This window comes from Amblyomma mixtum, chromosome 7 (genome assembly GCF_055824585.1).
Source record: "Amblyomma mixtum isolate Tamu chromosome 7, ASM5582458v1, whole genome shotgun sequence".
NCBI lineage: Eukaryota > Metazoa > Arthropoda > Arachnida > Ixodida > Ixodidae > Amblyomma > Amblyomma mixtum.
The window spans coordinates 117,846,399-117,873,578 of record NC_143018.1 but is presented as its reverse complement, the minus strand read 5'-3'; the positions used below and the strand labels follow the sequence as shown (position 1 = coordinate 117,873,578).

The window sequence follows — 27,180 nt, the reverse complement described above, 5'->3', positions numbered from 1 at the left end:
GTCCGTCCGTCCGTCCGTCCGTCCGTCCGTCCGTCCGTCCGTCCGTCCGTCCGTCCGTCCGTCCGTCCGTCCGTCCGTCCGTCCGTCCGTCCGTCCGTCCGTCCGTCCGTCCGTCCGTCCGTCCGTCCGTCCGTCCGTCCGTCCGTCCGTCCGTCCGTCCGTCCGTCCGTCCGTCCGTCCGTCCGTCCGTCCGTCCGTCCGTCCGTCCGTCCGTCCGTCCGTCCGTCCGTCCGTCCGTCCGTCCGTCCGTCCGTCCGTCCGTCCGTCCGTCCGTCCGTCCGTCCGTCCGTCCGTCCGTCCGTCCGTCCGTCCGTCCGTCCGTCCGTCCGTCCGTCCGTCCGTCCGTCCGTCCGTCCGTCCGTCCGTCCGTCCGTCCGTCCGTCCGTCCGTCCGTCCGTCCGTCCGTCCGTCCGTCCGTCCGTCCGTCCGTCCGTCCGTCCGTCCGTCCGTCCGTCCGTCCGTCCGTCCGTCCGTCCGTCCGTCCGTCCGTCCGTCCGTCCGTCCGTCCGTCCGTCCGTCCGTCCGTCCGTCCGTCCGTCCGTCCGTCCGTCCGTCCGTCCGTCCGTCCGTCCGTCCGTCCGTCCGTCCGTCCGTCCGTCCGTCCGTCCGTCCGTCCGTCCGTCCGTCCGTCCGTCCGTCCGTCCGTCCGTCCGTCCGTCCGTCCGTCCGTCCGTCCGTCCGTCCGTCCGTCCGTCCGTCCGTCCGTCCGTCCGTCCGTCCGTCCGTCCGTCTGTCTGTCTGTCTGTCTGTCTGTCTGTCTGTCTGTCTGTCTGTCTGTCTGTCTGTCTGTCTGTCTGTCTGTCTGTCTGTCTGTCTGTCTGTCTGTCTGTCTGTCTGTCTGTCTGTCTGTCTGTCTGTCTGTCTGTCTGTCTGTCTGTCTGTCTGTCTGTCTGTCTGTCTGTCTGTCTGTCTGTCTGTCTGTCTGTCTGTCTGTCTGTCTGTCTGTCTGTCTGTCTGTCTGTCTGTCTGTCTGTCTGTCTGTCTGTCTGTCTGTCTGTCTGTCTGTCTGTCTGTCTGTCTGTCTGTCTGTCTGTCTGTCTGTCTGTCTGTCTGTCTGTCTGTCTGTCTGTCTGTCTGTCTGTCTGTCTGTCTGTCTGTCTGTCTGTCTGTCTGTCTGTCTGTCTGTCTGTCTGTCTGTCTGTCTGTCTGTCTGTCTGTCTGTCTGTCTGTCTGTCTGTCTGTCTGTCTGTCTGTCTGTCTGTCTGTCTGTCTGTCTGTCTGTCTGTCTGTCTGTCTGTCTGTCTGTCTGTCTGTCTGTCTGTCTGTCTGTCTGTCTGTCTGTCTGTCTGTCTGTCTGTCTGTCTGTCTGTCTGTCTGTCTGTCTGTCTGTCTGTCTGTCTGTCTGTCTGTCTGTCTGTCTGTCTGTCTGTCTGTCTGTCTGTCTGTCTGTCTGTCTGTCTGTCTGTCTGTCTGTCTGTCTGTCTGTCTGTCTGTCTGTCTGTCTGTCTGTCTGTCTGTCTGTCTGTCTGTCTGTCTGTCTGTCTGTCTGTCTGTCTGTCTGTCTGTCTGTCTGTCTGTCTGTCTGTCTGTCTGTCTGTCTGTCTGTCTGTCTGTCTGTCTGTCTGTCTGTCTGTCTGTCTGTCTGTCTGTCTGTCTGTCTGTCTGTCTGTCTGTCTGTCTGTCTGTCTGTCTGTCTGTCTGTCTGTCTGTCTGTCTGTCTGTCTGTCTGTCTGTCTGTCTGTCTGTCTGTCTGTCTGTCTGTCTGTCTGTCTGTCTGTCTGTCTGTCTGTCTGTCTGTCTGTCTGTCTGTCTGTCTGTCTGTCTGTCTGTCTGTCTGTCTGTCTGTCTGTCTGTCTGTCTGTCTGTCTGTCTGTCTGTCTGTCTGTCTGTCTGTCTGTCTGTCTGTCTGTCTGTCTGTCTGTCTGTCTGTCTGTCTGTCTGTCTGTCTGTCTGTCTGTCTGTCTGTCTGTCTGTCTGTCTGTCTGTCTGTCTGTCTGTCTGTCTGTCTGTCTGTCTGTCTGTCTGTCTGTCTGTCTGTCTGTCTGTCTGTCTGTCTGTCTGTCTGTCTGTCTGTCTGTCTGTCTGTCTGTCTGTCTGTCTGTCTGTCTGTCTGTCTGTCTGTCTGTCTGTCTGTCTGTCTGTCTGTCTGTCTGTCTGTCTGTCTGTCTGTCTGTCTGTCTGTCTGTCTGTCTGTCTGTCTGTCTGTCTGTCTGTCTGTCTGTCTGTCTGTCTGTCTGTCTGTCTGTCTGTCTGTCTGTCTGTCTGTCTGTCTGTCTGTCTGTCTGTCTGTCTGTCTGTCTGTCTGTCTGTCTGTCTGTCTGTCTGTCTGTCTGTCTGTCTGTCTGTCTGTCTGTCTGTCTGTCTGTCTGTCTGTCTGTCTGTCTGTCTGTCTGTCTGTCTGTCTGTCTGTCTGTCTGTCTGTCTGTCTGTCTGTCTGTCTGTCTGTCTGTCTGTCTGTCTGTCTGTCTGTCTGTCTGTCTGTCTGTCTGTCTGTCTGTCTGTCTGTCTGTCTGTCTGTCTGTCTGTCTGTCTGTCTGTCTGTCTGTCTGTCTGTCTGTCTGTCTGTCTGTCTGTCTGTCTGTCTGTCTGTCTGTCTGTCTGTCTGTCTGTCTGTCTGTCTGTCTGTCTGTCTGTCTGTCTGTCTGTCTGTCTGTCTGTCTGTCTGTCTGTCTGTCTGTCTGTCTGTCTGTCTGTCTGTCTGTCTGTCTGTCTGTCTGTCTGTCTGTCTGTCTGTCTGTCTGTCTGTCTGTCTGTCTGTCTGTCTGTCTGTCTGTCTGTCTGTCTGTCTGTCTGTCTGTCTGTCTGTCTGTCTGTCTGTCTGTCTGTCTGTCTGTCTGTCTGTCTGTCTGTCTGTCTGTCTGTCTGTCTGTCTGTCTGTCTGTCTGTCTGTCTGTCTGTCTGTCTGTCTGTCTGTCTGTCTGTCTGTCTGTCTGTCTGTCTGTCTGTCTGTCTGTCTGTCTGTCTGTCTGTCTGTCTGTCTGTCTGTCTGTCTGTCTGTCTGTCTGTCTGTCTGTCTGTCTGTCTGTCTGTCTGTCCAGACGCAACTGGATCAGCTTGACACAGGAATGCCGAAACTAAACAATGAAGCACAGGGAGAAGGTCGGCAATTCTAGGGACCGGAACCTTCCTATCCATTGTCACAACTGTGAAATAAAAAGCGAAAGCAGAGTAAACCTTTTTTCGACGAGTACAGGGTACTTGGTATGCAGAGGAGCCAGGATGCAAGGGAGATAATAGAAGATCAGATGAGAAAGCGAACGCATCGTGTGTCAGCGCCTCATCCATCTCACTGATGTTCAAAGAATCAATGTGTCTATGTGTGGTCACCTGATGGCAGGATTTTCAGTCGCATGATGTCACTAAGGAAGGTGTAGATATCATGAATATCTGTCAATAAACTATTAGTTGGACATGAAGGCGCTAGACACCGCAGCAGACACGGGACATAGAAAGAAGACGACACAGGGCGGTGCAACTAAAATTTTATTTGAAACTTCATGGCTTTATAAAGACAGAGGCACGTGTGATCTTACAATCAGGTAAAAAAGATGAATGAAAAGCAACAGATAGCAAAACCTAACTGACAACAATGCACAGGAAAGATATGCGCGTCACAATGTACAGAAATCAGACTTTTAAAACGTTATGCAAAGCTCATCATGCGAGTCACAATCTACATAAATCAGAAGTGTTAAAAACCGTCGACCACATGTGGAAGCAGAAAAACCACAAGACAAAGGAAGAAAAGAACGTTAAAAGGAAGCCACCCAACCTGTTACCTGTCAAGGAAACCCAGTTCTTTTTGGAGGATGGAAACCGAAGGCGAACTAACGCATTCATCCGGTTGCGAGCGCAAGATGGCAATGGCCTCCACAATCTCTCTCTCGAGCTGCCCCTTGGAGGCCATTGCCATCTTGCGCTCGCAACCGGATGAATGCGTTAGTTCGCCTTCGGTTTCCATCCTCCAAAAAGAACTGGGTTTCCTTGACAGGTAACAGGTTGGGTGGCTTCCTTTTAACGTTCTTTTCTTCCTTTGTCTTGTGGTTTTTCTGCTTCCACATGCGGTCGACGGTTTTTAACACTTCTGATTTATGTAGATTGTGACTCGCATGATTAGCTTTGCATAACGTTTTAAAAGTCTGATTTCTGTACATTGTGACGCGCATATCTTTCCTGTGCATTGTTGTCAGTTAGGTTTTGCTATCTGTTGCTTTTCATTCATCTTTTTTACCTCATTGTAAGATCACACGTGCCTCTGTCTTTATAAAGCCATGAAGTTTCAAATAAAATTTTAGTTGCACCGCCCTGTGTCGTCTTCTTTCTATGTCCCGTGTCTGCTGCGGTGTCTAGCGCCTTCATGTCTCACCAACTGGCCTACACAGCTACCCTCCTAAGTTATTAGTTGGAAGTGAGCGCTTGTGTTGTCCGCGTCTTTGTCTTCGTTCGTGTGTGCTCCCACGTGGTCTGCAATGCAACGCCAACTCGTCCATCAGCCTGTGCTTTTCAACCTCAAAAATTCGCCCAAATGGCATTCGGTGCCCGAGCCGTAGTAAAAAAATTTATTTCGGAACCGAAGAGTTAGGGTATATGGGCTGGGAGGAAATAGATTTGGAGCTTCAGTTGTCGGTCTTCCATATTCCGGGATCCCACTGCCCTGCGCCGCCGCCTTGGCCCTAGTCACCAGAATAAGATGCGTGCTCGTGTCGATGACAGGAGGGCCTCCCACTGCTCTGTACCAGGGCCAGTTATATTGGGTAGTAAAGGCTTCTTTTACAGCCCCAGGTGGCGTAGTACGCCGTGGTGTAGCCCCCACACAACACGCACTCATTTACGTATCTATTCGGTCAAATATTATGATATACGGATCTGCTTGGGTAGGTGAATGTTTGCAGTCGTCTGAGTGTGGTGGCCTGCTCTCTGTTGAGGTTTTCAGCTGGAGCCGAGTACTTCTTACGCCCTCCCACCAACGCCTTCATTGCCTCCCCGTAAGATTCTGGAGTGCTGAAGGGTTCGACCGGCAAACCCGGCCTATGATTCGTGAACCCTCGAACAACGGCGTCTACCGGGACATTTCCCTAAACCCAAGTGTCGGGGCCCAAATAATGGAGTGTTTAATGATTGTGTTCAGGTCTATTTTGTTTTTTTTTTCGCAGAGGATTGTGCGGATTTGGGGCCGATCTTTCAAACTCTGGATGCCCTAGATGTAGTCAGAAAATCCGTCGCTATTCAATAACTCAGTCCCTGCCGAGTGGCCTCCTCCGTGAAGGCTACAGCTATGGTGATCTCTTCCGCTGCCTGTGTTGTCTTTGTGCACTGATTGCCACGACTGCCCTAATCCACTGTTGTCGTGCTTGAAGCACAGCAGTGAATTAGGGAAATTGTGGCTTGTGAACCGGGTGCAACCAATATGCGTCTCACTGGTTTGTGCCAACGAATCATCGTCATGATCTGATACGAACGGACATGGGGACGCAGTTGTATTCTGGCGGTGGACAAATACAGTTGGTTAATACGCGAAGCCGGTCTGGCGGCGATAGAGGTGCTCTCTTTCGTAAATTTTTTTTTAGTTCGCTTGCATGAGGACCACCATCCAAATATCACAAATAAGATGAATCATTAGCACGCACTGACAAGAAAAACGAGTTCACATAAGCTGACATCGCGGCTTCTTGAGGCTACTCTGTGTTGATCTTCCCCTTCCCCCATTACATACCTCCTCCCCTTCTCAGCACTGCCTGTTGTCATCCGTCACTCGAATGCTTTCAGTAGGCGGGCAGCCCACTGACTTGACGTGATATCACGGATTCGACAGAGCGCTCGTCTTTCGTATGAATGTTTTTTTGCCATGAAATTAAAATGCTCCGCACATTGGGGGGGGGGGGGGAGGGGCACGAGTTAATGGATATTAGCATTGAGGCCAAAACCACATATTGCATAAAGCTGTACGGTATGGTACGGTAAGTGGGGTGATTTTCCGAGGCGCCACATCGACTGTGAGCGACGCCAGAGTAGAAGGCCAGGGTTAATTTCTTGCGTAGAAAGTTGTTTATATTCGCTGCCCCTAGAGGTCGCCATTTGTTGTCGATGAATCTTTCAATGTTAAAAATTGTGTCTTCGCCAAATGTTTTAGGGGAATCCCCCAAGGCGGAGTAGAATTTGTAATAAGGGAGTAATTACTCGTTGACGTCCACCCGAGCGCAGCCATACGGCTACAAAGGAAAGCTTTCCTTTGTAGCCGTATGGCTGCGCTGAAGTGGACGTCAGTGAGTAATTACTCCCTTATTACAAAATGGCGTCTTGCAAATAAATTCATAATATCGCGGAAGTATATGCAGTGGTGATGAAAGTGCTACTGCATAAGCATATTCCGCTCTTTGCATGTCACCAGGTGGAGCGGGTCCACGACCTATAACAACTGAAGGCGCCTAGGGCGATACGCGTGGTCTTTACAGAGACGCGGCACTATGTCGCGAGATACATTCGAAGAAACGGAGGCGCGATAAATTCACAACACACTTTAAGACCCGGTTGCACTCCGACAACTTACATGTCACCACTTCGCAGGTCAGCCTCGCGGTGTCTCCTTCAGCAAAACGGCCAGCCGCTACCTGCAGTGTAGCACCGTCGGTGGTCTTGATGACAGGAGGGCACGCCTGCGCTGTTGACGAAAGAAATGCACCGTGAAAGGAACGATCCCGCTTAAAAGCTACAACAGCGGTGTTTCAATTCCATTTTATTTCTGGCCTCCGAATCCTTTTCCTCTCTAGCAAGTAAAATAATGTCATTTTCGTTATCTCTTTTAATTGTTCAGACAAATGCAGTTCATTTACTCATAGAGCGACATCTATCTCGACATAGAATCATGTCTCGGCTGTCGAATTCCAATGGAGGCGAAATTCTAGAGGCCCATGTACTGTGCGATGTCAGTGCACGTTAAAAAACGCCAGGTGGTCGAAATTTCCGGAGCCCTTCACTACGGCGTCGCTCATAGCTCGAATTGCTTTGGGACACTGAACCCCATAAGCCAAACCTTAGAATCTCATCAGAATGAAAGACTACTACGAAGGCGTGTGCTGGGAATTATGAGCTTTTATTTGGATTCTCTAAACAAAGACCCTCACTACGAGCGACGCTCGCCAGACCACACAGTCGCAGGTGCTATTTAGACCATAAATGTGCACATCCTTCGGCGTGGAAAAAGCCACATGCGACCCGACGTAAGACGCATCACTTGCCTCTTGCACATGTTTACCCGAATACGCGCGCTGTCACTACGACGGCCTAGTTGTTTTAGCGTCCGTCTCCTATGCGGGAGGATCCGCATAGGAGGATCGATCCGCAGGGGCTCTAGCTACCCACCGGTTTTCAAGTATAATCCTTCAGCTGGTCTTGCACCTGGCCGCGTTTCGGAGGAATGTTGAGGGAAAATGTCCATTTACCTCACCTCGTGAAGGCCGACCACACGATAGTCATGGCGTTTTTAAGGCCAAGCTGTTTTGGGCCATTAGTTGAATTTGTGCGATTGTCATTTTCCAAGCTCTATTCATTTTTGCACAGGCAGACGCTGCAGAGCGACGAGCGAAAGCTAACATGGTTAGAGGAACAAAATGCTTACTAGACGGCTACAGTAAGAGCACTACGTAAAAATCTTCACTATTATTTAAAAAATCGACGCTAAGTGGGTCACAATTTCTCCACCTGTGTGAACTGATTTCTAACATTAAGGAATTCTGTAAACAAGTTCCACTTGCGAGGAAGCATGTGAAGTTTATATGGGGCGCAGAAAAATTCCAAGAGTGATTCTTTACGGCTGGAATGTGGAGCTTAAATACTGTAAAGTCCCGCGTTGCTGCCAATTTACCGAAAAAAGTGAGGTTCATTGGCAGTATTTTCTCTTCTCAGGCCTGGGCCGCAAGACGTTAAGCGCATGGGAAAAATTTCTTTGGCGCAACGAATTAGACAACAGCCGCTCTGTGCATTTCTTTTGAGGTGCCGAGTCCCGTTCACAGAACAAATTAACCGGCACCTCTTGCGTTGATTTAGGTTAGATGCCGATACCCTCCTTCTAAATGTTCTTCCTTTAGACGTACGAAACTAGAAGCTGCCCGCACGAAGGCATTGTCACCAGTGCGTCGAGATTTAGATTACAGCTTTGAAAAAAAACCACCAAATCCTTCCCTGACTCTAGACACGGAAAATGTGCCTCTTCTACTTCGGAGAGCAGAAAGTTGGGCAAGTTGGTTGATATGCATACTGAGTTGTGAGTTAGCGCTCGTCCTGGTCTTGTCTTTGCTTCGTCCTCGTTTTTTCTGCGCAATTTTTTCAGTGTGCTCTTCTACTTCATTGCCCCAGGCGGAAATAACGCTCCTCCATCCGTGCAGGTGAGCTTTGCACGGTCATTGTTCTCTGAGGCCGATTCCAAATTGACTAATGCCGATGCGAATACCTTCGGCTCGAGTATCCTTTTCTCTGGCACGAATAAAAGCGCAACAAGACAACACAAAGAAGGAGGAAAAACGACAGGACAGGCAGCGCCTGTCCTGTCGTTTTTCCTCCTTTTTTGTGTCGTCTTGTTGCGCTTTTATTCTTGAAAGCTATGAACCAACATGCCCCGGAGAGTGTTTTACTGAAGTACCTTTTCTCCTCCAGAACGTAGTTACATCCAGTACTGCAAAACATTGTGTGATTTTTTGTCACTTTGATGCAAGGATATTTAACGGCCTCCTAAACTTGTGATCAGATGCTAACTAACGCATCTCGCATGGTATGCATGTGGTTGGTTCGCGTCTCGCACCCGCCTCTGTCATACTGGTTTTGTTACGGATGAGTTCCTCATTGTTTCGCAGCATTCATTATCCTCAGCATGTCTTGCTTTCAATTATGCACACGGCAAGGAAGGGAAGATGGAGCGGTGATTGACACTGATTAGGAATGCTTGAGAAACAAAAACAGCACATATAAATTAAAACAAAACTTTGAATAGCCTTTGCGGCCATTGGTTTCAGGAAACTTTAATAAAGAAGGCTCTCAGCTACTTAAGTGCAACAAAAAAGCGATGCTTTATTAACTTTTGTTCCGAAGCACCAAAATTAATGCCGCCTTAGAAGTGTTTTTACTTAAACTTCGTTCCTCCGAGTAACGCATGCTGTTGGGCTATTTGGTGCATCGTATTATAAAAATAAAACAGCCAAAAATGCGCACACAGGAAAACAGAGGATAGTCAAAAGATTCTTTCCAACCTTCTTCTCGGTTTTCTTTTGTCGGTTTTTTGTGAATTATTTTTTTTACTCCTTTTAGGCTTTCAAAAACCAGCCATTGCATTCTTCAACAGCAGGAAAGAAGTGTCCCAGCTCGTGCTTTTATTCGCCGCCTTAGAATGTCTACTATAATAATATTATGAGTATTTTATTGCACCTGATTAAGAAGTACTATCGTTCACTACAACGAAGTGTCCCAGCGCGTGCTTTATTCGCCGCCTTAGAACGTCTACTATAATAATATTTACGAGTATTTTATCGCACCTGATTCAGAAGTAATATGGTTCACTTCAACGAAGTGTCCCAGCTCGTGCTTTTATTGGCCGCCTTAGAATGTCGGCTATAATAATATTTACGAGTATTTTATCGCACATGATTCAGAAGTACTATGGTTCACTTCAACAAAGTGTCCCAGCTCGTGGTTTTATTCGCCGTCTTAGTTTGTCTACTATAATAATATTTACGAGTATTTCATCGCACCTGATTCAAAAGTACTCTGGTTCACTTCAACGAAGTGTCCCAGCTCGTGCTTTTATTCGCCGTCTTAGAAGTCTACTATAATAATATTTACGAGTATTTTATCGCACCTGATTCAGAAGTACTATGGTTCACTTCAACGAAGTGTCCCAGCTCGTGCTTTTATTCGCCGCCTTAGAATGTCTACTACAATAATATTTACGAGTATTTTATCGCACCTAATTCAGAAGTACTATGGTTCACTTCAACGAAGTGTCCCAGCTCGTGCTTGTATTCGCCGCCTTAGAATATCTACTATAATAATATTTACGCGTATTTTATCGCACCTGATTCAGAAGTACTATGGTTCACTTCAACGAAGTGTCCGAGCTCGTGCTTTTATTCGCCGTCTTAGAATGTCTACTATAATAATATTTACGCGTATTTTATCGCACCTGATTCAGAAGTACAATGGTTCACTTCAACGAAGTGTCCGAGCTCGTGCTTTTATTCGCCGTCTTAAAATTTCTACTATATTAATATTTACGAGTATTTTATCGCACCTGATTCTGAAGTACTGTTTCACTACAACGAAGTGTCCCAGCTCGTGCTTTTATTCGCCGTCTTAGATTGTCTACTATAATAATATTTACGAGTATTTTATCGCACCTGATTCAGAAGTACTATGGTTCACTTCAAGGAAGTGTCCCAGCTCGTGCTTTTATTCGCCGTCTCAGAATGTCTACTATAATAATATTTACGAGTATTTTATCGCACCTGATTCAGAAGTACTATGGTTCACTACAACGAAGTGTCCCAGCTCGTGCTTTTATTGGCCGCCTTAGAATGTCGACTATAACAATATTTACGAGTATTTTATCGCACCTGATTCAGAAGTACTATGGTTCACTTCAACGAAGTGTCCCAGCTCGTGGTTTTATTCGCCGTCTTAGAAGTCTATTATACTAATATTTACGAGTATTTTATCGCACCTGATTCAGAAGCACTATGGTTCACTTCAACGAAGTGTCTCAGCCCGTGCTTTTATTCGCCGTCTTAGAAGTCTACTATAATAATATTTACGAGTATTTTATCGCACCTGATTCAGAAGTACTATGGTTCACTTCAACGAAGTGTCCCAGCTCGTGCTTTTATTCGCCGTCTTTGAATGTCTACTATAACAATATTTACGAGTATTTTATCGCACCTGATTCAGAAGTACTATGGTTCACTATAAGGAAGTGTCCCAGCTCGTGCTTTTATTCGCCGGCTTAGATTGTCTACTATAATAATATTTACGAGTATTTTATCGCACCTGATCCAGGAGTACTATGGTTCACTTCAACGAAGTGTCCCAGCTTGTGCTTTTATTCGCCGTCTTAGAATGTCCACTATAATAATATTTACGAGCATTTTATCGCACCTGATTCAGAAGTACTATGGTTCACTACAACGAAGTGTCCCAGCTTGTGCTTTTATTCGCCGCCTTAGAATGTCGACTATAATAATATTTACGAGTATTTTATCGCACCTGATTCAGAAGTACTATGGTTCACTACAATGAAGTGTCCCAGTTCGCGCTTTTATTCGCCGCCTTAGAATGTCGACTATAATAATAATTACTAGTAGTTTATCGCACCTGATTCAGAAGTACTATGGTTCACTACAATGAAGTGTCCCAGCTCGTGCTTTTATTTGCCGCCTTAGAATGTCGACTATAATAATATTTACGAGTATTTTATCGCACGTGGTTCAGAAGTACTATGGTTCACTGCAACGAAGTGTCCCAGCTCGTGCTTTTATTCTCCTCCTTAAAATGTCTACTATAATAATATTTACGAGTATTTTAACGCACCTGATTCAGAAGTACTATGGTTCACTACGACTACCAATACCCGTGTCCTAGTTTTAGTCTTTTTCGTTGCCTGTCTCACCTTTCAATTAGTCGAAGTTACAATCTTATGCAAGTTCATACCTACTCTAGGCAGTCATCGCTCAAATCTTTGCATTTCTATTCTACAGGTGTAATCGCTCTTACTCAAATTCCTTTGTGCAAGGAGAAATGTTTTTAGTTTTCAGTGGGTGGGTTAGTGTTTGCGTTATGCTGCAGCACTTTACATAACACACAACTACACTTAGCACCTGCAAGTTTAAATTTGTGCTTTTTCCATTTTTTTATAGGTATTAATCAACAGTAACAGGCGAGGGACATGAAGAGGGATCTCCTTTTTTATTTACGCCCTTTCAACGCATTTGGGATGCGACATTCTCTTTATTTTTAGGAAGCGGTTGTCATTTTGGTGTTTAAATGTGGGAGGCCGGCGCAAATGTAGACAGCGAAAGACGAGGAAACTGATATTTCCGCACAACACAGTTTTTTTTTCTCACTCAACTGCACGACGTTGGACTAAGGAGTGAAGTTTTAGTAATGCACATAGCTGATGCTCCAGTAGGAATAAAATGCGTCATTCTCAATTAGTTCAGGTGGCTAAAAATTCACTTATAGCGTGCACGCTCAAGTGCGAATTCCTTATCATTTTAAAGTAGATGATTCTATTCATCGTGATTGAAAAGGAACCATAAGCAGCCACACGGCAGAAGACCTCGTGGAAACGCAAAAAAGCGGCTAGCTGACACGTCCTCGAGACACGAGAATACTGCGGACCGTTCTCCGCCGACCAGCATACCCGGAGCCGACCACGCCGTGTGGTAGAGTAACCACGCCATGCCGCCCAAACTTGCAGCTAAGATCAGAGTCGCGCCAGTCGCGAAGAACATGCACCCCGAGCTCCATGCCTGCAGTAGAACAGAGTCAAGGCACTCCTGCGCAGGCAATACTGCTCCAGTATGGCTCTGACAAAAAACGTCCTATATGTCGACGCGTCGAAATACCTGTCCGGCGCAGACGCTATGAAAATAGTGGTTAACAAACGACACTGGCTCAGTTCAGTTTACGGGCTCCGTTCGGGGCATGTACTCGAGCACGACGGCTGAGGAGACCACATAGCGGCAGTACTGGCTTCCATACATAACATGGCCACACATGACGAACACCATGACACTACGACGCACACAATATTTACAGACTCACTGGCTGCATTCCGCCCCTTCGCGAAGGGTGCTTTATCTCTGCATGTTGCACGTGCGCTCTCACCAATCAATCCCAATATATTCCCCACAATTCGCATCGTTTGAATCCCTGTTCAGAGCCCCTTCCCTGCAAGAGGTGGCGCGCATGCTCTCGCCCGAGCAGCAACCTTCCGGGCGCTGTCGATAGAGGCGGAGGAGGAAGCAGACACAGAGAGCGCTTTAGCGGTTCTGTACTCTTACAGCCACGTCCCAGAATATCACCTTGCACAAGCGAGAACAATGGTATCATCACACCTAACGCTGACCAAGGTGGAAGTTGTGGCATGGTGTCAACTTTATACCACAGACACTCGTTCACCCCCGCCCTCTACTTGGGCAAGTGCCTGAGCTACCACGAACACCGACCTACAACCTACCATTCTCTTTGGTCTACACAACACCACCTAGCGCCATACTACCCATAACCATCCACATTTCTTCCTCTTTGGGATATTTACTATCCAGCACGGAGCCGACCGACCAGCGCCTACTGATCGAGGGTGCCGATAAGACAGACGCTAAGCCCTGTCTAGGCACTGTTCAGGTAGCAAGCTATTTTGCTTCCCTTAGGGCGTGCCTGGCGGCGCAGAAATATCGGTGTCAGCTGTTAGATTTTGTATTTCGCGCTCCTTCATTTACAGCCGTAAACAAAAACTACGTAAAAGGTATCTTTTTGTTACCACTTCCGCCCGCGGTTCCTCAACGGATGTTTAACATTCGAGTTCACAATTTTTTCTCGGATGCAATATTTGAAAAGTTAGCAAGATAGTGTTCTGTAATTAGGCAACTGTGCAGAATTAAAAAAAATGGGAGATTTAAAGTTGCCTACAACTGCGTTATATGTGCGACAGCAAACGCTGGCACCACGGAATACACTGTTGATGGCTAACAGTCGACAGCCGGTCCGACCAGCGCGCCTTTAACGAGCTGGGCGGCTACGGCACGAGACAGTGACAGCGATGCGATGAAAAGGCGGGGAGCGGATAATGAAAGAGGAGGAGAGCTGTAGGTTATCTAGCCACACTCGGTACAAGATTACAGCCTGGAAACGCTCTGAGCTCCGTACACTGGCGACACTGATGGCGAGAACGTGGGTACAACTCGCGAAACCCTTCCCGTCCCATTTTACCATAATTGGTTACAGAGAACACGCATCGCCAAATAGATTCTCATGGAAATGATGAAAATACATGGTCGCAAACTAAACGAGGAGAAGAAAAAGAAGAGCTAGAAAAAGAAAAAGAAGAGCTAGAACATATGGCATCTCAATTAGTTAGCGCCCTCATATTTCCATCCCGAACGGCCTCCAGCTAGCCCAACTTTGCATCTTACTGATCTCCAGGAAATCCCGCTTGAAGTTGCCTGCCGCAGCGACTTGCAGATTCTGTCGTTTCTCCGCTTCCCGCTTCGATTGAGCTGGGTTAACCAAGCAGTCCGCTTCCAGTCGAAGGGCTGTCTTGTTTCAAAAGCTTGTCGATCACGTATTTCGGTATCGGGCTCCACGGGAGGCTTCGACAATTGTTTCCACTTGTGGGAACGGCATCCGCACGTAGTCACTGCGTTGGTTCTTCAGCAGCTTCAACTGGTTTTCTGGCACGCTTGTAGAGTTGATGTCGCACAGATTCTGCTTGACGCTTGCTGTCGTTGCCGTATTTTACGTTGTTGTTCAACCTGCCTTCCTCGGCGCAAAACATCCGAATTGACATTAGACGCCCGGCATGAAGCGAGCGGAAAGAACGTGAAGCGAGCGTGAAGAGAACCTGTGCGCGCTGTAGCTGCGTTTGCATGAATGCGACAGCAAAGCATCGCATTTCGTAGCGTACCTCGCCGAGCCGATGCGCTACTGTTTACATGTACCACATCAAGTATCGCGGGACCGTGAGCCCATGGCCATTCTTGATCTTGCCATTCTTGATCTACTCCGTCTGGCACATTGATGCCATGCGCTTTTCCACCGCATTATCGCCCGTTATATATGAATGCCATCGACTAAAAATTTGATGCAAGGCGATGCGCTACTATCGCATTTATGAAAACGCGGCTTGTCAAAACCACGGGTGGCGTGCGCCAGGCTAGATGGACGAAAGGGAAGATGGACGTTTGTATCTTGAAGGCTTGCATACGGATGCGCAAGTGCCATTCCATGCTACACTATTGTAGTGAAGACGACGGGTAGCAGTTGAACAAGTCACACAGAAGAACTAACCCTTCTATCGGGTTAACAGTGAACATCCGTGCCAGTCGCTCCTCGCAGGAATAGACTCATGCCACTGAAGAGAAAGAGGCGGTCAAGGAGAGGGCTCAAAACTAAACAACCTCGTGACCCGTCTTCTCTTCGGTTTCCGGAGTCCTGCGAAACAAACCATCGTTTACTGACAGGAGGAGTATTTGGCGCAGTAACAATGCAGTTTGAGAAAGGAAGGTCTCCTTTCTTTTCCTGCCTTGCTTTGCCTGCAATTAGTGCTTTGCGCCAAACTCGGGTCTCTGATCCTTCAGAACGTAGTTTCGCGCTCTAAGTGGAGCAATTGGCTTACTGCAGCAGTTTTTATTTAGTCGCCCAATGGAAAAATTGCAGTATCGCCGGGGCAGTGCAGGCTTTCAGCAGCAATGGTCAAGTCACAGGACACTCCCCTCTCGTCCTCGAGCTCACTGCCACAGCACGTGACCCTTTTTGTCCGCGAAACAGCGTGCGTGCCTCTGCTGCCCGCTCCTCCGACTTCATTCAACAGACGGGGCCTTTTTCGCTACCGACTCATTTGGCACGATCGCACCGAAACAAAAACACAGACTGGGCTACACGACGCTCGATAGCACGCAGCTGTTTCCTCTCGCCTACGATATTATGCCTTTTCACACTTGTTTACTTTTAACAGTGGCAACCCGTGTAATGCTGCCCGGAAAGCTAGGTCAAGTGGAACACGGAGCATTTCTTTTTCAAGCAGAGGCTAAGACAGGCTGCTACACTCTCTCTTCATCCGCCTAATTCGTCTTAGGAGGGCGAGCAACCAAAAAAAGCGGTTATTTATTTTTGACGCTGACAGAGAATCTACGGAGAGTTGGAAAAATAGTTTTAAATTTTCTTAAAGGTATTTTAAATGATTAGCACTTGTTTATCTTGTGGCAGTTTCTCATGTCAAACAAAACGCTCAGTGTTCCTCTTTGCTCGACATCTGTTTTGTGCCCGAGAACGCGGTCTAAAACTTACTGGTCACGGAGCAACTGCATGCCACTTACTTTTGATTTCCTGCTGCAATGGTAGCAAAGTCAGTAATGGCCTTTTTCACATTGTATAATTCAGTGGTTCGATTTCTCGTCATACGCTATTTCTTTTCCTGGGTCTCTCTACCCATCCTGAACACGACAGCGCTCATCCATCTTTGAAGGCCCAATAAGGATTTCTTTAAAGTTGCCAATATTTCAAAGTACATACGCTTAAGAGGTTATGTTCGTAGCAGCGAGTCTCGAAGTGCAGGAGGCCGAATTAGGTTGTCTCCCAATGAAAACTCCGCATCACACGAATTCCCTTTTCTGGTGTTCACTGCTTCCTGATAAATAATTCCTAGGGCGCATCGAGTGCCAGCGTCCTCTTACGCAACCACAGCGGCGTTTCGCCTGCCTTTCAGCAGCCGCAACAGCAGCAGCTATAAATTCTCGCTTGACAGTTCCGATTAGGATCGCCCAGTCGCTGGCAGCTAAGGAACGCGGCAGTAAAGCCTTGAAACACTATGAAAATTTCGCTTGATATTAATAAATAAAAATAATTTATTTGTTTCTTTCTTTATTTATTGAATAAACCCCTAAAGGCCCTCAATTGAGGGTGTTACATAAGGGGCAGCATTGACACACAAGAACGCAAAACAATAATGAGCAAGCGCCAAGGTGCAATACATAATTATAGAAAGTACAAGTAGAAAACACAACGAAACAAACAAACAAAAACCTGTAACATACATTGTAACTTACATGAAAAAAGAACAGATAGTACATTATAGGCTTAACATAACTGCAGGAACAAAACAAAATAACAGAACAGCTGAATGCAGCATATGGTATAATCAATTAGTAAAACTAAACAGACATTTTGGTTAGAAGGTCCTGAAACTTGTTAAGGTTCCTTAATGAAGCAATGTGTGATGGTGGATTATTCCAGTCGACTATAGTACGAGGTATGAAAGAGTTCGCAAAAGAAGAAGTGTGGCATGATATGCGTTTAACTTTCAGCTGGTGGTCGCAACCTGGAAAAAAAGATTCAGGCTTTACAAAGAAATTTTTTCTATGGCGGGACGTATCGATAGTAAAACCACCCCCCGCGTTGTCGTCAACGTTGCCTAGTGCGCCAGCACCTGCCTGACATTCATAAACAGTTCTCACCTGTGATCATTGTCGCAAGAAAAAACGTGCACATGCCTTCAGTCTGGCTTCCATACAGTTGCATGGTTTCCGTTGACTCTGTATAGAATGGCCGCCTAGAGCCCACGAGCAGTGCGCCGTTAACCTTACGTGGCACATTATTTATCAACCGTCTGCCAAGTTCGCGTGGCTAAAAGAACCGACTCGCTTAACGAAACTTCGTGCCTTTTGGCTGCGTAGGCTGCATTTGTCAAAGAAAATGCCTGACTTTCCTCGGTAGCATGAAGGGCTTCTGGAAGAACTCCATGGAAAACGAAAGAGACAGCGTGATGTGTTGCTGATGTCCTCGTAGCGGCGCGCGAGCTTTCTTTGATTGCGGTGTTTTCTCTGATTACTAAAAGAAAATAATGACAGGAGCCAACTTTTCCTTAGAAAGGCATCTTTCCTTCTCGCTTTGACTCACGCTTAGAACAAAGAAAATACTGTAAGGATAATAACTTCTAACCGCGTGTTTTTGGAAATCACTCCTTTCTCTTCACAAAGCGGCCTGTGCATAAAAACTATCTTGAGAGCATGTAATGTAAATGCTTGCGCATGCTACCTTTCAAAGAGCGTAGGAACGTGCAGATAAAAAAAAAATGGAATGCAGGCTTTATTACCACGTAGTCAGAATTTATTTGCAAGCCTTAATAAAAAGGCATACGTTCTTTTTTTTACGTATTTTCATCTGGGTGCATGAACTCTTTATTGTCTTTATACGTTTAACCCGGCCGCGGCAGCCGTGTTTCAATGGAGGCGAAATGCAGGAGAACCCCTGTACTGTGCGAGGTGAGTGCACGTTAAAGAACCCCAGTTGTCTGAAATTATTCCGGAGCCCTCCATTACGGCACCTCTTTCTCTCTCACGTCTTTCACTCCCGTCTTCCTTTCCTCACGGTGCGGTCTAGGTGTCCGCCTAGGTCCGTCTAGAAGTGAGACAAATTCTGCGCCTGTCTGTTTTTAAAAGCAAAACAAGTTTTACGTAATCAAGTAAAAATAAGTTTCGTCTATGAGTTGGAACGTAGCGCTGTGTTTCAATGCGCTATTTTTATGTTCCGACGTGAAGTACTGTGATTACAGGGCGGGCTTCTTGACACTTCGTAGCCACATGATATTCCGAAGTGATACCTTATCATAGCCGTTGTTGTATTATGGTTCATGGGTTTTCTCTATTTGTTACAGTTCTTGTTTCGATTTTGTAGATTGTCTTGGAATCTGTCTTGTGACGTCATTTCATGCATATATAGGCTGTCTCTGTTCAATAAAGCGTGCGGGTGACGAATCGCGGCTACGGCCGCTTATCTGTTTTTTTCAGCCAGCGTCCGCTTCGGCGGACGCGGTTGTTGCTGCGGCGCGCGTCTTTTCTTTCCTTTTTCACTTTCCTCTGATCTTTTAACTCTCCTCTACCTGCACGTGGCAGCGGTGGTGGCTCGGCTGGAGCCAGTTGGCCGGCCCGTGCAATTGCCTTCCATCCTTCTTTCAGTCGCAACAACAACAATAAAGCGTCTTGGTCTTTTTTGGTCATGGGACAGCAGCACGGACTCGGCTCTCGTTACTAAGACGGCCAACACCACATTGGCGGTGGAGGATGGGATAGGCCTAACGGAATGGATAGGCCATGGAATCCCAGTATCTTACAGTACTCCGATGACATCCGTCATCTTATGAAGTAATCGTCCTGCTATTATCTGGTATGTAAGCTGCACGAAGAAGCCCCTTCGACAGAATGTCATATTTCGAAGGTATTGAAAATTTTCTTCCAGTTTTCTCTAACTTCGTCGACTAGCGTGGTCGTCGCCAGCCAGGTCGTCGCTTGATGAGCCACAGCCTGCTGGAATGCTGTCCTGGGACGAATTCACCGTTAAAAGTCCGTGAGTCAACACATATTTTCATTCTGTGAAGAATTTCAAGAAGGCAGGCAAGAAATTTTCATGTTGGCCGTAGCACATGTGAGCTACCCTACGTCAGGCTTTGTGCGATTCTCAGAAGTTCATTTATCCTCAGAAGTTTTCAAGCGTAGTATTGGAACAAAGAGCGTTCGTGCGCTGAGTCGCAAATGTGACCGTTCGTCTTCGTGACTGAAGTATGTTGTGTCAAGCTTAGTCAAGCCTCGTCGTTGAGGGAAACAAAGAAAAACGTGGTCCGGTTACAACAGAGGAAATATTCATGCATTGACTGCCGCGTTCTCCGTCTTCTACGCTAGGCAGCGTCCGTCTGCAAGGAGCTTAGGTCGCAACAACGACAGCTCGTCATGGAAAAGATCGATTTTATCGCTGCAGACAAGGAAGTTTAACAGGCCACGTGCTTTCCGTCTTCCAGTATCCAATATCAGTCACCTCCAATATCTCTCAAAATGGCTTTATCGTCCTTCACTGGCGTCCGCTCACCGAACCCCTTTCTTCAGCATCCGGGTCGTCCACCAGTTCCATTTAATCAATGGATGCAAACTTTTGAACTTTACCTGACTGTATCAGGTGGGTTGGCAGCGACCGCCGAGAACAAAAGAGCCCTCCTTCTATATAGTCTCGGAGATGAAGGAAGGAGAATTTATTTCGCTCGCGGTGCATCTCACAGTGAGACGCTAGCCTTGGCTTTAGACGTCTTGCGTCTCAGTTTCAACGCGAGCGTCTGTCGGCGAGTGAGCTAGCCCACTCATTGACAGACGCTCGCGTCGCATCTACAAGTGAGACGCTAGCTCACTCGCCGACAGACGCTCGCGTTGAAACTGAGACGCAAGACGTCTACAAGTCAACTGTTGCCTTACTGCAACAAGAATTCAGTACCCCTTCCAATTTAGTGATGGAACGGAAAAGATTTCAAAGCAGGCAGCAATTACCGGGCGAGTCCATCACAGAGTACCTAGGTGCCCTGCGTGATTTGCTTCAGCTGTGTGATTATGCTTCTTCTGAAGAAATGCTGAGGGACCGATTTGTGACAGGAGTCTCTTCCCAAAGGGTTAGAGAGCGACTTTTGCTGGAAGGATCCCGAGTTACGTTCTCCGCAGCGTCTAGCATTGCGTTCCAGTACGAACAGGTGACTCGCGAGGCGCAAGCGTTCTTGGCCCCTGTCCAGCCCATAAGGAAAGCAACATCGAATCACTGAGTGTCATCACAAAGGCCGGCACCCAGGCAATTTTGTCCTCGTTTTTCATCACACGCGCCGAGCTTTTCTCAGCAACCACCTGCGTCGCAGGCTGCAGAAAAAAATCTCTGCCTCTCCTGTAACCGAGAGTAGAGTAAGCATGAAATGTTTACGGACATAACACATTGGTTGTAGATGGTACTAGTCAAAATCTTGAAATGGGTCTAGTGTTCAACACACCACACCACACCCCACCACACCACACTCATCTTGCTGCATCGAAGCGATCGCCTGCAATAGTGCGGGCTTAGGTAGGCAGCCGCGAACCGTGGCGGCCTTGTAGCTTTCGGGAGCGGCCGCATAATCATGGCGTTGCCGGCAGGGGCGAGCAGTCTTCTCCTGTGGCGTATCACTCTCAAAGCGATCGCTTTCCGCAAGACGCTTCCTATCTCTCCTTTCATCAGGCTCCCTTGCTCGGCTTAAGCAGCTTTGACGGTGGCGGCAATGAAATGCAGGACGATGCAGAAGCGTAATCGGACACGACGAGAAGCAGGCTTGACAAGAATGTATCTGCAGCGCGCTCGAATACTCCGCGAGCGTGTATACATCTGCCTGCCAAAGGCGGAACCTTCATGAGCTGTGGCCCAGCGGCCGGTCTTTTACATGCGTGAGTGTGGGACCGCAGCGCCATCCTTGGGGACGGCGCGGAAGCGGGGCCTTCTCTCTTAGAGAGTCTCGTTAAATCTCGTGCGGTGCCCGGATGCTCTCGTTTCAGTGCCCGGATGAGTGGAAATCGGTGCCCAGATGTTGGCTCTCGGTCTCGCCGTGACGTCACCACAATGCCGACAACGGGAGCTAAAAGCATCTCATGCTTAATATCAACATAGACAGTACAGTCCGCGGTATACGCGTCAGAGTTATCCTCCGCAAAATAATACATCGTCGATGTCGCAACAGCCTATGAGGCAACCTAATATCAGGTATTTTCAACCAAAAAATCTGCGTTCCAGGCAGTCGCCTTGTTTTCTTTGCGGATCAAGTCGTCACAGTGCCGCAGCGTCTAATTGCCCAGCTCAAGGCAAGACATGCTTCTTCTGCGTAAAAATTGGTCACTTCGCCTCCATGTGTAGGCAGCGCTCAGCTGTGCGGGAAATACATTGAATAGGTTGAGGCAACCGAAAAGGAAATAAAAATAATAGGCCCCTGCCTGCACCGTTTACACACAACAGGCTTAACCCAATTGCAAAATAAAAGAGGAGGCCCGTAGGCAAGTTGTGATTTGACCACCCGTGGGTGGAAAAATAAAATATTAGGGAAAATGCTACATTAGCGACCCACAGCCGAGAGAGCGGGCCCGGGGAGGCTCCCCTGACCTCCCCTGGGAAGTAGCGGAAAGGGAAATGGGACGTGGGAAGGGAATGGGGACAGCGAGGTTTTTGCTCTGATCCTTCAATTATCTCGACTCCATTACTGGCCCGCCTGGCCAGGACAGGGAGAGCATCGAGATTGCCCAATGGTGCGGCCCCACTCACGGGATGCCCGACCACCCACCATACGCAACGGGCTCCGACCGTCGGAGACAGGAAAACCTAACACGGGGTCAGTAGCTACCTGGGGCTCCTCTTGCACACTAGAAGGCCTTTCCCACCTGCCGGCTACTAGCCGTCGAAGGTTTTTCGCGGTTTTTCGGACACCGGAAGTATGTGTGATAGTCCCGATCGCCGTGGAGGTCCAGAATGAACTGGTCGCTCCTGGGGGTCCATCTGTGCTTCCTCCAACCATCCATGCACTTATTTCCTCCCCTAGCTTACTCTTCTCCTACAGAGGAGAGAGTGTTCAAGGCTGGGCGACCGGGCCACTAACCAAGAACGTGGCTTAGGATGAGATGACCCGGGCCTACTCCACCGGTACTCCACACATCTTCGGTTTTCGCCAGACTCTTACGAGGCAGTACTAAGCCCTCATCCCCCGGCATCCCGCAGGCGGTTAAGCCTGCGGCCGGCCGTAAGGCCGCTTCCCCGAGGCGGCGGTCCTCAGAGCCTGGCCACTATGAACCCCCGCGCGGACCTGGTTTCTCCGTAACCAGAAACCGACGCGTCGGTAGCCAGACTTGCACGCCCCCGCGCGCAGAGGAAGGAAGGTAGCATGTATTCGAAAACCTTTTGGCGTTTTGACATGCCTTCCGGGCCGGATTTCGTGGGTCCAACCTGAGTATAAACCCAGGCCTGCCTCCGCTCAGGCATCGGACCTCACGTGCACGACTGGCCCTCACAGTCGTCTGGGAGTCGCTGCCACTCCCATGGGGGTTTGCATCCCCAGAGGATGGGTCCCGGCCATCCCATCCCCACTGCTGGCATTGCACCGAAACAAAGCCTAGTAGCCGAAACTACACCGGCCCGTATTCGGTGGCGGGGGGGGGGGGGGGGGGGGGCCACGAGCAGGCTGCACAGTCAGATTTCCCCCCCTGCGGGAAATACAGCAAGAACAGGAAGAAACAAGCCAGCAAGAACAATTTCCTGTAGAAACGATCCAAGTGACAGAGCAAGCGAGGATAGGCTTTCCCGCAACGCAGCTCCGTGATCAGCTGATACCGCAGTCGCACAGCCGAACGCTGGACAAACCAAGTTTTAACCAAGGGTCACAACTTGATCTAGATCTAGTGAGCTAGTTCGCTGAAGGACAAATGTTAGTCTCGACACTTTTCAGCACTCTTCCTTCTTTCTCAGTCGCTGCCTGCTTACTCAGCAAATTTCTTAACTCGTCTTGGATATCGTCCTGGATATCTTTTATTACTGTTTGGAAAGGTCGGTATCATTTCGTATCTTTCGCTATCACTCTATCACAGTACGTAAGGCTGTTTGTTTCGTGTTTTATTTTGGTGCGAAATTCGGTAGGCAAAAATGTAGCGATTAAAATTAGGATACTCATCAGGTTCTCAGGCAGGAAGTTAAACATTTCTGGTTTTATCAGGACGCATTTCGAAAGAGACTTTAATTACTTATAATTGATCACTTCTGTGCTGGACTTATGATTATCCATGTTTTTTCGGAGTATTCTGCAAGCAATATTGAAAGGGCAGGTAGCAACTCAAAACTATTTGCCAACATAATATTTCGTTCATTTTTGTCGATTTATAACAGCAATTTCCACACGCACACTATCCTCTGATGCGCAGCAGATCTGCGCCTGTCAGGTACCTGCCTGCTTATGTTTGTACGCTGTTAAAATATTACTTGCAAAGTATAGCGTTGCTTTGAAATACCCAAGAGCCCTACAGGGGTACGTCGTTAAGGTTGGAAGCGGTTTATACACTGATGCCCGTAAGACGTCTGGTCAGTACCCGTGTTTCCACTTCTCTCTTCAAAACGTGCTTGTTGCCTGAAATTATGCTACACGCGCCATGCGGTGGCTCAGTGGTTATGGCACTCACGTGCTGACCCGAAAGACGCCGTAGGTGGAGCCACTTTCAGACGTTAAACCCCAGTAAACCAGTAAACGAAACCAAATTATGCAACACAACAAACAAATAAACAGAGTTGAAGGAGGTTTGAAATCATGGGTTGCCTAAAAACACCCACTCTGGAATAAGAACAAGACGCACGCGATTTTTCCCAGTGTCGTTAGCTTTGTGCACAGAAAAACTAAGTTGTCTAGAAGTCTCCGAATAAAATCGGTTTTAATGCCATTTTTGAAAGATCTCTTTGGGGTTCAGGAATCGGGCAAAATTTAGATATAGGCGAAAACAAAAGCCCTATGCATATTCTGTCTCACTTTTTTATATTATTTGCGCTGCTCCTTTTTTGCATCTCAATATTGCATCTCTTTTTTTTAGCCAGGACTGCTGACATTGTTGGTGTCTGATTAATACAGAGGACCGCTGCCCCGGGTGACCTGCGCAATAGGAAGCTTGGCGCATCTACTATAATATTAAACTACTTTTGAAGACAGTTCCCATCAGTGATAGCACCTAGATCAATGTCATTATGTTGTGTGCTGTCGTACCATTAATGAAGAAGGGTGGATAGCTGGGCGAGATTGTAATAATACATCGTGGGAGGGAACAGCGCGCTCGTCTTTGTGTCCTCTTGCTTCGTCTGTCGTTTTGTTCGTGCTGTTCCCTCCCACGATCCATTAATGAGTTAAATTCGTTCGTTTGTCCGTCACGTCCAGATGCCTTTCACCGTAACGAATCAATACCTGTCTTAGTCCCTTATACCAACCGCTGCCATTATGGTCGATATAACTATAAGCCAGAACACAATTATGGTAATGCCGCTGTTGATGTAACCGTAATCTCCTTTAAACGATTTTTCCATCGAAGCCCGTTCCATTCTTTCCCACTCATTTCGTTCTCCTCAATTCTTTGAGCGTCTAAAAGCGGCTGCCCCAGAAGCTCAATCCCGCATTTCTAAAAATGATTCTAGCTGTCTTTCTTCTCAGACCCTCCAGCTCTGAAGAAAATGATTAATGAATAATGACATCTGCTCACCGGCCCCATCGAAAGGTCGAGGCAGAAGCCGGGTCAGCCTGGTGTCTTTCGGGACGCCGACGCATAGTAGCTATGGCTGCTATATATAGAGACTATTCTCTGAGTTTAGTTTTATTTCGGGTCTCTGCTGCTCCGTTTCTCCGCACCCCGGCATGTTGTGCAGCAGTTTTTCTCTGCCATGTCTTGTCTAACACGAAGGACGACCTGAGAACTGCTGTCAGTTTTCATGTTCGTCCAGTTTTTCAAGTTGTGTTTGAGTTCTATGAAAAGTGACTTGAGGAAACGAAAATCTAAATTTCATTTCTTAAATTCTTCAGGTGGTGGCGTGGGGGGAAGGGCGGCTTCAGCGAAGCACATCATCACCGAAAGCACATCATCGAAAGCTCATCAGCGAAAGCACACTTGCCAGGGGCATGCGCATACGTGTCGGAGATACGTATGCGTACGTGGCTTTTTGTCCGTATGCATGTCTGTGTATGAGTGCGTGTGGGCGCCATTTCACCAACCGCATACGGCGTCATGGAAGGTACGCTTGTCATCAGCTATAAGAAGGTGCTGAATAAACTGATAGTTTCGAATTTGCGGACAGTTCGATACATTCTGAGAGTTGCACCGCTTGACAGTCACGATTGCCAGCGGCAGGGCAGTCAAATAGCTACAGTTGTTCGAAGACTTTCTAAAGCTTAAAACACTCATCCGAATTTGCACGTCATCAGGCTGGATTGATTAATCGCTAGAGACCATATACTATACACACAACTGATGGTTCGAATGATAAAATATTTGCGACGTAGCCTGTTTTTGCAAACATCAAAAGATGTTCTCATTTGGTAACTTGAATAAACATGGAGAACGTCACCATTCCAGCGAATGCGCTATTTAATGTTTACGTTAGGCTAAAGAAATTATATCCTCTTCATGTAGAAGCACAGTTGCGCTAAGAAACGTTTTCTTATATCAAACTGCACACCATGAGCTAAGGATTATTTTGGTCCTTTCGGCTATCTGTCTGGTGTGGTAGTTTTCTCGGTTTTGTTCTTCGCAATCCGAGTAATTCTGTAGGGAACGTCGCACGTATGTATTCTCCGCTTGAAGATCATTTGGCGACAAGACCAAGATTAAGGAGAAATCTTTGAAGACTTCTTCTGAGATCACTAAAAGCCAGGTAATCTGGTACTTTACGCCGTTCCTTAACGAATTGTTTTCCCACGGCATGTCCTAATTTTACCCTTTCGTTCTCCAAAAAGCACGACAAAAAAGTGATTTTTATTTTTTTTCAAAGCGGATGCAGCGCAAACTTTCAAGCTGGCTACCGCAAATGTTTGGCAAACCTGTCCATAAACGTAACCCACTAGATCCTGCAATCAACCGACGTGCACTTCGCTAGTGATTGTTAAGCAACCAGCCTGGACATTACAATCATTCGTAATAGTGTCAGCGCTCATTTTATAACATACCTATAGACTGTTCTTGAAACTACATTGTGAATTTTCTTGTGGACGCCGTGAAAACCTGTGGGCAGCGGTGCTCTTGCAGCTATGGAATGCCGTAAATAAACGAATGAGTATATTTATCAGGAGCAGAAATGCAGCATAACAACTCATGCAAAACATCTGTTGTCATTCGGAAAGACTTGTTTCAACGTTGAGCGGCTGCTTTGAAATATAGATGACATCTGGCCAATTAGGAGACACCGCTCTTTCAACCAGCGTTGCGTATTCACGCAGACCGACATCTGTGGCGATATTTTGTGAATATTCATTTTCCGATACATTCTTTCGGTTCCATTACACTAGGAGCTGTTAGCAGTGACTTCAAGCCTTGTATTCAATCAATCAATGAGCATTTATTTCACCAACAGAGTATACAGGTGGTGAAAAAGGGCGGCGGAGAAAAAGCTGCAAGTTTTACAGCTTGACAAAAGCCCCGTCCGCCCCTCGAGCAGTGACAGGCTATAGTACATGTAAAAAATAAAAAAGATACGTACATGCGCGTACACTGATAAGAAAAGAAAAAACATATAATCGATGCTGGTCAAGGGTGATAAAGACAGTAATATTACTCAGATTTGTCATTTATGATAACATATATGTTTTAACAGAAAACTGTGTAGAAATAGGACATGGTTATCAAAGATGAAAATCTTAAAAGGCAGATGCATGTCATACACAAGAGACACAGAAAAACATGATTGCGCTCATAATTGATTTTTTTCATTCCTGTCTAGTGAGATGTGATGCATATTAACTACAAGAATAATTCTGTTAGGCGTCGATTATTTAGTGTCAGTACATCGATACCTAGTTGATAATAGTAGTTGATTCGTTTAGGTAGAGTACAACTTGCCCGATGCCGACCGTACTCTGTGCGTGAAAATGGTATTTGCCATGGAGGTTGCTGTCTATATGGGTACACGTAATGGGTGTGTTTGAGGTTGGCA

At 47.3% G+C, this 27,180-nt stretch overlaps 2 protein-coding genes across 2 annotated transcripts in view; one reads left to right on the top strand and one right to left on the bottom strand.

Moving 5' to 3' along the window:
- The window catches only part of LOC149337306 (uncharacterized), an 86,709-nt gene that overhangs the window by 19,419 nt on the left and 40,110 nt on the right, over positions 1-27,180 (bottom strand). Inside the window, exon 2 of the mRNA XM_089553413.1 lies at positions 6,488-6,598. Within this exon, the coding sequence (XP_089409539.1) occupies positions 6,488-6,598 (111 nt within the window). The remainder of the gene's footprint in view (positions 1-6,487; positions 6,599-27,180) is intronic.
- On the top strand, positions 19,611-21,412 carry LOC149337307 (uncharacterized). The gene is made up of 3 exons (XM_089553642.1): positions 19,611-19,743; positions 19,944-20,193; positions 21,292-21,412. Exons 1-3 carry the CDS (start codon positions 19,611-19,613, stop codon positions 21,410-21,412), a joined length of 504 nt encoding a protein of 167 aa, XP_089409768.1.